Source organism: Xiphophorus couchianus, chromosome 18, assembly GCF_001444195.1.
Source record: "Xiphophorus couchianus chromosome 18, X_couchianus-1.0, whole genome shotgun sequence".
NCBI classification, from domain to species: Eukaryota; Metazoa; Chordata; class Actinopteri; order Cyprinodontiformes; family Poeciliidae; genus Xiphophorus; species Xiphophorus couchianus.
This window is the reverse complement of record NC_040245.1, coordinates 30,951,706-30,963,503: the sequence shown is the minus strand read 5'-3', so window position 1 is coordinate 30,963,503 and position 11,798 is coordinate 30,951,706. Positions and strand designations below refer to the sequence as shown.

The 11,798-nt window shown below is 39.0% G+C and overlaps 1 protein-coding gene across 2 annotated transcripts; it reads left to right on the top strand.

Annotated features, from left to right (window-relative positions):
• Positions 1–1,135: 1,135 nt before the first annotated feature.
• Positions 1,136–11,029, top strand: ppm1da (protein phosphatase, Mg2+/Mn2+ dependent, 1Da). Of its 2 annotated transcripts, none has more exons than XM_027999146.1 (6): positions 1,136–1,809; positions 5,180–5,408; positions 6,672–6,796; positions 7,555–7,736; positions 7,899–8,123; positions 8,316–11,029. In XM_027999146.1, the coding sequence occupies exons 1-6, from the start codon at positions 1,284–1,286 to the stop codon at positions 8,685–8,687; spliced, it is 1,659 nt and encodes a 552-aa protein (XP_027854947.1). In that variant the 5' UTR covers positions 1,136–1,283; the 3' UTR covers positions 8,688–11,029. The 2 variants fall into 2 exon arrangements, with proteins under 2 accessions (XP_027854947.1, XP_027854946.1); XM_027999145.1 differs by having other exon boundaries at positions 8,313–11,029.
• The last annotated feature ends 769 nt before the right edge of the window (positions 11,030–11,798 follow it).

Sequence of the window (11,798 nt, the reverse complement as noted above, 5' to 3'; positions counted from 1 at the left end):
CAACACTTCCCACACTGCCTCCCCTCGCCATCATCAACAACACTGTCTACTGTGGATCACTTCCTGTTCCTATTAACCACCTTACACCCAGAGTTGGGTAGTAACTAGCTACTTTTACTCAATTAGATTTACTTGAGTGATTTTTAAAAAATGTACTTTTAAGAGAATTTTTACTATGTTGTACTTTTTACTTTTACTTGGGTAATTTTACTAAAAAGTATTACTACTCTTACGCGAGTAAAATTTCATCGAGTTATTATTCATTCAGTCTTGTATACACTCACATCCATCAGTGCAGTTTGACTCAGCCACAAAACAGGACAGGCCCAGAGTGGCATGAACAACCAGGGAGAGAGAGAATCTCAGAGAGAATCAAGGCTGATTCTCCGTCCAGGACATGTGTTTTTCTGCAGGTCTAACATATAAAACTGTTAGACCTTCAGGTCAATGCTACAGAATGACACTTAAAACCCAACTGCCACAGAGACAGTTTCTTCCCCAATTCAATAAACATCTACTGAGAGACAACAAAAAAAATGGCATATTTGCACAATCATAAGCATTTTCTTTATTTTGATAAATGGCTGTACACACTCACATGTACATACTGTTCCTTTTTTCCTTTATTCCATTTCTATAAGGGTATAATGCAAGCACAGAAACTAAAGTCAAATTCCTTGTTGGTACACACAATCTTGGTCAATAAATCTGATTCCGATTCTAAAGAAAGAAAGACAGTAAAAAACCTGTATATAAATAGCTAAATGTAACAACTTGTGCAGGCCTCTGCATTAAAGAACAACCAGCAGCTGCTGTGGTTTGAGTCCCTTCAACTGAACACATCAAGGTTAATTGTCAGTATAAGTCTAGGCTATCAGTAAAGGACGTTAATCGTACACACAGGTTACATAAATGTGTCTGACAACTCTGCAAAATAAAGAACTGTAACCACAGCAAACCCTTGAACTGTTTTATGACAGACAAGTTGCTAATTACCTGGTGTAGAGATTTCAGCTGTGCTCCTGTTTTTACATTATGTGGCCTATTTGCTTTAATGAGAATAGGTTTGGATTAACCTGTAGAGGGCAACAGCCGCAGTGGCGTTGCCACGTCATTTAATCAGAAGTAGGCAGTTTCTGACGTCAAGACGTACGGTTTGAGCATGCTTACTACGCCCGAACATAAACAAAGGCAGGACGTTTCCCCGCATTCAAATCAGACCCAGCTTCAATTTTATATGCTAACAAATCCGAAAACTTGAAAAGCTTCATAGAGCTGGAACCATGGAAAACGCCTTGCTGATGCGAGTTAGTGTCTTTACTGACCAAGGAGGCAGGAAATACATGGAAGACGTGACTGAGGTCATAGTGGAGCCCGAGCCGGGGGAAGATGAGCCGACGCCGGGTGAACAGGAGGCGGGTAATGGGGGAGCTTTTAGCGTCAGCGTTACGGCTGTGGATTCACATCCAGACATTAAAGATGGAAAAGCCAAAACTGAGCAGCTTACAGAATTATCAAGTGAACGAGTTCGAACTGCAGAAAAACACATTTTTGAGGAAACCATTTCACCGGGAAGCGAGTGTCCACCTCGAGATCAAGCCAGTACCTCCGGTCGCTCCCGCCGTTCCGTGGCGTTCTTCGCGGTGTTCGATGGCCACGGGGGTAGCGAGGCTGCGCAGTTTGCGCGAGACTGTTTATGGGAATACATAAAGAAACAACGCGGGTTCTGGTCCAACTGTGACCGGGAGGTCTGCTCAGCTATACGCAAAGGATTTGTAGCCTGCCACCATGCTATGTGGAAGAAGCTACGTAAGTTTAACATCAACTCACAAAATTCTAATTAATATCAACCAGTTGGAAATTAAATTATGTAATCCTCATCTTTTTAAACATGGCCAAAAACCGGACTTTGTGGAACGTACATGAATGTTTTGCCGACACCGAACTACTGCTAGCTTACTCGAAGGTTCTACGGCAACAGTAATTTTCCACTGTCTGACAAGCGTTTTATTGTTCCACCATGAGTTGTTTCATTTTAAATGCTGGTTAAGTCGGGTTTAGGTATAAATAAGAGTATTTTGTGTTTCTTTTCGAATTTAATATGACCGCTAACGTAACTGAAGTCAGTATCAGATTCGATGCCTCTGAATAGTTGCTTGTTTAAAGGGTCATTCCGTTGTCTTTTAAAGATTTGGATTTCATTTCCTCGACTCCAATATGCTAAAAATGGGGGTGTCGATAAGTCTCCCTAAGGCCGGTATCCTGCATGTTTTAGTTCTCTCTTCGGTGTTGGTAACTACCTCCTTAGCCTTAGCATGCCATTGTTCTGCAGAAGCCTGCAAATGAGCCATCATTTGATCCAGGTGTGTTGAACCAGGGAGAGGTTCAAAACATGCAGGATACCCGCACTTGAGGAGTGACTTTGGACACCTCTGTGTTAAGGTAAATAATTCCAATTTATATTTTAATAAAACTGTAATCAGTGAAATTTGTACTCGGTCTTCAAAAATACAAATACAGATCCAAATACAAGTTGCAGCTGAGGCTGGGGGGACGTTTTGTCTTCATCTTGTGGCCAAATGCTGTGAGTGTGGCTATAGTCCACCTCTGCTGCTATAGTCCACCTCTGCTGTGTTTGTACTCAAAGATGGCCTTTTGGGACCTGTGTTTTTAAAGGATAGTGTATGACCTAATAATAGTCTATTCTAGTTATGAACGTTTTGAGGATGGCTTCTTGCATTTTAAATAAATCTGGATCAGGAGCAGACAACTGCCGTTAGTCTCATAAATCAAAAATTGTATTTTAAAGCACTGGTTTTCAATATGCGGTCTTTCCCATTTTCAAAGTTGACTTTGATTTTCAAAGTCAAAATTTATTTGTATTTTCAACCAAAGGTATGAAAATACAACAGGACTTAAAGTACAAACACAGCAGAGGTGGACTATAGCAGCAGAGGTGGACTATAGCCACACACAGCATTTGGCCACAAGATGAAGACAAAACGTCCCCCCAGCCTCAGCTGACCAAAATGCTTCACAACAAACATCACAGTTAGAAAAGAGAAAAAATAGAAATAAAATTAAGTTTAGTAAAACTAAGACAAATAAAATTAGCAGAGATACCAAAAGTTGATAGCATGAATAAAACCCAAACAATTTAAAAATTTAGCTGCAATGATTATCTTCCATCCTTTACCTTTTCTCTTTTACTGGTCTTGAAGGCCAGGGAGAATAGATGAGTTTTCAGTCTGGGCTTATACTGACTGAGAAAGCTTAACAGATGGAGGGAGACTGTTCTTTTCAATACTTTCATCACTTGTCTGAGAAGACATAAACACAGCCAGAGAGGCATAGAATAAATAGCAAGCTGATGAGTGTGTTGGAGTAGATCAGGGGTGTCAAACTGCAGTCCTCAAGGGCCACTGTCCTGCAACCTTTAGATGTGCCTCTGCTGCACCACACCGGAATAGAATAATTAGGTCATTAGTAAGGCTCCGGAGAACTGATCTACACAAGAAGGAGGTAATTAAGCCATTTCATTCCAGTGTATGGTAGCTATGGCACATCTAAAGGTTGCAGGACAGCGGCCCTTGAGGACTGGAGTTTGACACCTGTGGAGTAGATGCTTCTCTACTCCAATACAGCTGAAAGAAATAATACCTCCTCACCCATCAAGTGCTACAGAAAGCTGTTAATTTATTGAAAATTATGTTTTAGGTGTTTTACTTACTTGGCCAAATGCCAATAAAAATCAAGAAGAAATTCTTGAAAATGAGTCTCGGTGTTTATTCTAAGATTTACAGTAAAACTATAGAATATTAGTTCTAGCAATAGCATAGGCAAATCTTTAGCATAATATTCTCAAAGTTTGTTGTCAACTCTTGGGATTTATGAGAAATAAATTCCTGAACATGAGACAAAATATACCCTATGAAGTACTTGCATGAAGCTGCAAAATCTACAGAATCTATATATGTATTATGGATATAGCATATGGTAGTGGTAGTTATGTCTTATTCTGATAGTTTTTGCCAGCAAGGGTACCTCTGCTTCTCTATCACTGTAATGGTAATCCAACATTTATGAAGCTAGTCTTTGGGGAGAGCTAAGGTCAGCTGACTTTACCTCAGTCAGTGTAGACTAGGCTTGGCCGTTCTGAGTCTTGCAGTTTTCAGTTTTGATTTAGCTTAGTGGTCTACATAAAGGCTGTGAAGTATTAAGAAATGATACCTTTGATCTACTATGGCTGAATACAGCAATGGCAGTATTAGTATATATTTTCCTCTCCTTTCTTGTGACCTGCTTCTACCAGAGACTCTGACATTTTAGCACATTTCCCTGCAAAGAATAAAAGATCTGAAATGTGAATTTATGATAAAATGGAAGCAATTACACAAGCCATTTGCAATGTAGACATCTATTTGCCAAAAGATAAACAATCAAAACTGCATTGTTTTCACAAGTGAAGTGAAGGTTTTGCAAATCTATAGATAATAATTGTGTACATGTTTGACTTATGATTGCAGTCATATATCAAAATCCAAAATGGCATACAATGAACTCGTGCTAAATCGGATGCCAACTTCAGCCCTGCGCGCAGCTAGCGGTGTTAGCTGCAGCACTGTTAGCTGCTGCCTCCGAGTCATGGACTATAAACAAAGCACCACTGAGGATGTTCACAGAATCAAGCAGAGCTGATTCAAAACCATAAACGACATCTGTTGTGTTTTATAGTCAAACATGAAATTTAGTTTCTATAATTAGCTTGGCTGACTATAGACACGTTATGCTGAGTTTGGGTTGTTCAGATACTGTCTCAGTGGGTGTGTTTGTGTCGGGCTGGACTTGCTGGAGCATGTCAGCAGTATTTTTAAGCAAGTCACAGTTTTTATCCCGGTAGTTACACTGTAAGTGTCTGTTGAGGTCAGCATTAGGCCCGTTTCTGGACAGATGAGGCTTGTCCTTAAAATCTGAGCTACTATCAGAGAACTAAGCTTAAAACAGAAGGAAAAAAACTGCTGAACAACAATGATATAATAATTTTTATGCATATATATTTTTTAATGCACCTTTCTGTACTGTGTATTGATTTTTGGTGTCAGCCAAGTGGTTAACATTGAACCCCTAATAATGTTTACACAATCAGTAAACATGTATTGTCTTTTTATTTTCTTCACAGCTGAATGGCCAAAAACTCTCACAGGGCTTCCTAGTACATCAGGCACCACAGCCAGTGTTGTAGTGCTCAGAGGAAACCGCATGTATGTGGCTCATGTCGGCGATTCAGCCATAGTTCTGGGTGTCCAGGATGATCCTTCAGTTCCATTCATCAAAGCTATCGAAGTGACCCAGGACCACAAGCCTGAATTACCCAAAGAGAGAGAACGTATCGAAGGTCTTGGAGGGAGGTAAACCAACATTTTTCTCTGGCTCTGCACACATTGATGACAGGCTATAATCAGGAACATTTAGAAGTAGACATTGCTGTAATATCTGGAAATTTTGGATTAATCGGGAAGGAATGTCTAGACCAGGGGTGTCAAACTCCAGTCCTCAAGGGCCGGTGTCCTGCAACTTTTAGATATGCCTCTGCTGCACCACACCTGAATAGAATAATTGGGTCATTAAGGTTCTGGAGAACTGATCTACACAAGAAGGAGGTAATTCAGCTATTTCATTCCAGTGTTTTGTAGCTGTGGCACATCTATAAACTGCAGGACAGTGGCCCTTGAGGGCTGGAGTGTGACACCAGTGGTCTAGACCAACAATGAAAAATGTCTAAATATCTTTCTGGATGAGAATCCACTGAAGCCTTGGGGGATGGGCTTTTCGTAAATGAACCGATATCAATATTGTATTGATCCCAGTATTGAAAAATAATCTAGCTCGGGTATCAGTGACAATGTTACCAATCTATAAGACAGATCTATTCAGTCTAATGCTATTCTTTGTGCTCTGAGTGACATCATTCTTTCTCTGGAAAGAAAGTTTGTTGCAGTGTATTTTTTGTACATCTTTGACCTAAATGAACTGAACAAAATAAAGTTGTGTTGTTTTTACATGTTTGACCAAGCTTGTGAGGCTATCGATATATTTAAGGGTGTTGTAGGCCTTGTAAACAGTTTTATGCAGCCTTTTAAAAGATTTTAGATGTTTGTAGCTTCTGTCACCAGAACTTGCTTTACAAGTCAGAGGAACATGCAGATGCAGGTAAATGTTGGGTGGAAAGAGGTTGGAGAAATACTCATTGTTGTAAAGGCTGGGATTAAATCATGAGTAATGATTATAATGCTATTTTACATAACCAGCTGAAATTCCAGTCAGGTTGCAATTTTTCTCCCAGGTTAAGTTGGTGAAACTACTTTAAAAACAAAAGGTTTATTCTAGCATGTTTACATAAAGTCAGATTGGTTAAAATCTTAATTATTTATTTGATTTCATTATCATTAGAAGTTTATTAGAATTTTAATCCTAGACCTGTTCCCTGTGGATGAGAGTAGTAAGTTTCATAGAGAAGTAGGTTTGACCTGTTCTTGTGACAAGAAAAGTAGTAAAGGAGGTGAGCAACACTTTACTGTTGCTTAAAACTAATTTTATCCACATAAAATTAGTTTTATGTGGAGTCCACAAAGTCCACACTTTGCTTGCCTCTCTTCTCGTATCTCCCTCAGTGTGATCAAGAAGTCAGGAGTGAACCGTGTGGTCTGGAAGAGGCCCAGACTCAGTCACAATGGTCCAGTTCGTCGGAGCACCATTATTGACCAGATACCTTTCTTGGCTGTTGCTCGAGCTTTAGGTGAGAAACAACCAACAAAACAATTTCAGTCAATTACGCCACAGCTGGTGCTGCCTGAACGGATGATTTGGCCATTAAGAAAGCTCAGAAATTTATTTCAGAAGCTTAAATATTAATTTAAAAATAAACCATTGTAGCAACACTTTGAACTGTTGTTGACTGCAACAATCCAGCTTAGTTGTTTAATTCTATAATAATAATAATAATAATCAATTTTCTTTATAATTCCCTTTATATATCAAATTAAAATCTCAAAGAGCAAATTCACATGCAGATAATGGAAATCTACTGGATCGTAGCTACAGTTGCCCTGGGGCAGTCTGACAGAGGCCAGGCTGAAGTTTTGCGCTGTCATCCATTCTGACCAACACCAGCAGGCAAGGCAGGTGAAGTGTCTTACCCAGGGACACAAACGACGAGGTCATCTTGTACATATTCATTACAGAGGCATGAGTTACATCAATAAACATACTGGAAACCATTCTGTTCATCTTTTTAAAATTTCCAGGAAAAATTAAGCAACATTCATTACTTTGATAGTGAGTTGCATGTCATTTAATAAAAGGTTCTATAGCAGGAGGAATTGTCAGTGTGGTGTGGATTACTTTCAAGACATAACATTTACTATCTGTTTGGAGCTGCTGATTACAACTGATGGCATTTGTGTGTTTTTTGACCTTTGATACCTTCTTAAAACATGCTGGTCTTTTTTCATCATTGATGCAGCTTCATTCATATTTATTTTTGAACTTCCACAGGTGATTTGTGGAGTTATGACTTCTACAGTGGAGAGTTTGTGGTTTCTCCTGAGCCAGACACCAGCGTTGTGATTCTTGACCCTCGAAAACACCGCTACATTGTCCTGGGGAGTGATGGTCTGTGGAATATGGTGCCACCTCAAGAGGCCATCTCCATGTGTCAGAAGAACGATGAGGAAATGGTAAGTTGTTTGGGTTGATGAGATTCTCTAGTACTTTGTAGTTTTTAGATTAACAGTCAGATAAGGAAGCCTGGTCAAAAGACTCATGTGTAATGGCTAATCAATAAGGTCTATCTCATTATCAATGCTCATCACAACAATAACAAGCATTTGTCATTCCAGGTACCATGTGGTGTAACAAGTGCCAGGCAGCTTGTGAGCCATTCGTTGCTGCGGTGGCGCCAACGAATGTTACGTGCTGACAACACCAGTGCCATTGTGATTGCCCTGCTGGAACCTGGGGGCTCCAAAGAAACATTCCACAATGAAGAGGTGCTACTGGACCTGGCCAAAGTGTCCCAGTGTCCTCCTACATCTATATCCCGTGCAGACACTCCGCTACTACCGGTAATGATGACTCAAAGCTAATTCTTTTAGCTGCTCATAATTTAGAAAAATCCTCAGAATGAAACCAGCTACTTTTCATTGGTTTTAAACATTTCCTTTTATTTAACACTTCCTTTTATGAGATACTGCATTTTGAAAAATGTTGATTTATATTCCTGCTAAATAACTCACCTATGTTTATGGTTCCAGCAGCAACCCCCAGATGAAGACTCTACCTCTGCCATGTCTGAGCTGTTCCCTGCTCTGGAGCGACAGGATGGACTATCTGGAAGCAACAGTTTCTACCACATGACTCTGTCGGACCCTTTTAGTCTGTCACCTCTATGTTCAAACAGCACCATGGACTCGCCCAGTCACTCCAGTCTAGCTGACAGAACAGTAACCAGGAAGACATCCACCAAAAGAACTCTGAATGGATCCCCTTCGTCAGGCCTTTTGGCAAAGAAGGCTAAACGCAGAACTGACAGGCCACCGCTGGTCCAGCACAACACTGAGGAGAAACAGAAGGAGTCTGTCTCTCCCATTCTACAGCAGCATAACAAGACCACAGTGTGTGTCTGCTGAAAAGACACACCAGCTGTTATCTTTGTCTCCTATGGCTTCCTGTTTGGGATGATTGCACCTCTGACATTGTCAGAGCAACCTTTGTTAAAGGTTGTGCTAAGTGTTTAATCAAATCCCACTTAAAACGTTTTCTTATCTGATTTTTGATTCCTAAAATGCTAGTGAAGCAGTATCGACGCTGAGGGAGAGGGACGCTTATATCAGAATGTTGGGCTGCAGCCAGTTCACCATAAACATTCTTGGCCTTACTGTGGTGGAGAACCTATGTTTGCTCCTAAAGCCATTTCCAATACAAATGGCTTTCTTAACCTTCAGTGTTTGGTATATTGTGGAAAAGTCACTTATTAAAATATGAATTGAAGAGAATTTATTTTAAACTGAAGTACACCCATTAGATCTCCTTCTAAATCCTGCATATTCAAATGTAAATTCCAGCTTGTGCTACCACAATGTGTGGTAATAAGTAGAAGAACTGGGTATGCATAATGTTGCTGGTGTAAATATTATGAATTTTATAGCTGAGTATTTAAGTATGTAGAACTGTTTATGCAAAATGAATCTATTTTTATACATTCTTTTATTGTGTGATAGAACATAAAATTCCTTCTAGATGTGCACACCCCACAGCTTCCATGTTAAATGGACCTTGAGTTTTGACATGTATTTTATTTAATCACTGAAAACTTATCTTGAATATAAACAGAAGGTGCTACTACAGTAAACAAATCAGTAAGCTAGTACTCTGTATATTTATATGAATTGTTAGTGTGTGACAATGTTCGTTTTTCTTATACATGTTAAACTCTTGATAAATATTGCATCATTTAGGAATATTCCATCATATATTTTATAGTTGTATTTAGTAACAGTTTTCAGCTGTTTGGTGTGTTTATTCTAGACATTTGCCTGTTCTCCAAAACTGTCTTCTGTTTCTATTTGCAGATGTTGGCAATTCTGCCTTAGCAGATTTTTGCAACTGGTAGATCTGTTTTTGTAGCTGCAAAAACAGCTACAAAAGGAAATTTAGAGTGATGTCATGTTCAAAGTCATGGGAGTCTCATGAAATCAGTGGAATCTGTTTACGAGAATATGTAAAATCAGAATTGCAAAATAAGTGTGTGCAATATTCACGTCACCAAGAACTGTTTAGAATGCAATCAGTTAGGATTTATTTCTAGTGTCATAAATCTCAATTTTTCTCAGTAATATAATATTCAATCAGTTTGGCAGTCTTATAGCACCAGATGTTCCTACTGGACACTAATGACATTGCCCAAAAATGCTAAAGGTCACAGAATGATGGAAACAGAGATGAGACGGAGAGGAAAGTAGAAATTGGGCATATATGACAACTAGTTATATATACTAGTTATCGTAATATTATCAGTAGCCCAAGATTTTCCCATATTGTGCAGCCATAGTTCTGACTGGAGATGGGTATGAGCATGATTGTCAGGACTAAGACCCTCCTCCTGCCTCTAAAAGGATGTTTCTAGTTATTACTGAGAGGAGCTCAATTATTTTTTTTACAGATTATCTGTCTTATACTATAAAGACAGTTATCAAATATGTCAATTTTCTTTTTTAATAGTTACTGCAGCTTTAATGTTGATTTAATATTTGGAAGTGTGGCTAACAGACTGAATGACTTCCTTCACTTCCTCCTCTGTCAAACTACAGTGGTAGGCAGACTGCAGTTCTTAAATGGTACAGAAACTACATCACCATTCACAACTGCTCCTTTTTGACTGGCCTGGTTAAAATCCACTTCAATAAGAGAAATCCAATATAGAGCACTGAAGGGAGATGAGAATTATGTGGAATTAAGCAGGAAGGCAATTGCCAGGCTAAGGGGGACTAAGGCAAATTAATTTCTTTGATAAAAGATACAAATCTGAGTTTGTGGCAGGGATGTGAAGCACCTGACGAAGCATCCTTGTTACAGACGTGAAGTTCTACAGAAGCCAAGCCCTTTTGTCTTGAGCATTGGTGTAAAATTATTGTAAAAAAAATCAAGCTGAACAGAATGACCAATACACAAGACTTATGAATCTCCCAAACCCTGTTTGATGTTGCATGTTTTTTTTCTGCTAATCTTTATGTTTGACTCATTCTGTAGATATATACATTCTGTTGTCTGGTTTTGGGTCTGTTGATTCATATCTGTAATTTTATTCTTGAAAAATGCTTATGAAATGCCATTTTTCCACTTCCAACCCTAGTTTTAAAAGCTGTTGTGCATGTGTACAGTGTAAATGTGGAGAAAAGCAAAACCACTTATTCCAGAAATGAACTTATTAAAATAATTTTTCCTGAAGTTAAATAATAAATTTTCTCTTGTAGACATTTTTACTTTTACTTAAGTTAGGTAGTACTTTATTAATCTCAAGGAAATTATGATGCAGTCTGTTGCTCACATACATGCAGTTTTCAAAATAGTAGCAGTCCCACATCACTAGCAAGATAAATCATTGTTAGAATTTCTTCTTCTACACTACAAACAAATTTCTAGAAGGTTTTGTAAAGGTATAGAAAACTAGCAGGCATGATGTGCCTGCTGCTGATTCTGTGAAACCGAATCATTTACCAAAAGGGTTGTGTTAAAAAAAATAGCAGTGCTGAGTTCAGTTAGCGAGGTCATTGATTATGTGGGAAAAAAAATGTATGCAGGTAACCCTTGTTTAAGGATCAAGGCACCTTCAGCTAAAATGATCTCAAACTCTTTAAAATGGAAGCCAAAGCCAGAAAGGCGAGAAAGAAAAAGAAAAACAACTATTCGAATGGAATGGTCAATAACCAAAATGGCAAAGGCTCAGCCAAAGATTAGCTCCAGGAGGATCAACGAAGACCTGACATTGTCTGTCAGTACTTTAATAATCAGATGACGTCGGTGTGAAGTTACCAGCAGGAAACGTCCGCAAAGTCCCATTGCGAAAAAAAAAATGCAAGCGCTGAAGCAGTTACAAATTGCCAAAGAACACAATGACTGGCCTAAAAAGAAATGGAGTAATATTTTGTGGACTGATGAAAGTAAGATTGTTCTTTCTGGTTCTAAGGGCCACAGACGGTATGTCAGATGTCCTGCAAAGACAGAATTCAAGCTACAGTACA

Bases quoted from the DNA above. Each gene is read 5' to 3' on its own strand.
- ppm1da (XM_027999145.1), top strand. From the start codon at position 1,284: ATGGAAAACGCCTTGCTGATGCGAGTTAGTGTCTTTACTGACCAAGGA. The intron at 6,797-7,554 runs GTGAGAAACAAC...GAACTTCCACAG, and splicing joins GGCTGTTGCTCGAGCTTTAG to GTGATTTGTGGAGTTATGAC. The intron at 8,124-8,312 runs GTAATGATGACT...TTATGGTTCCAG, and splicing joins CAGACACTCCGCTACTACCG to CAGCAACCCCCAGATGAAGA.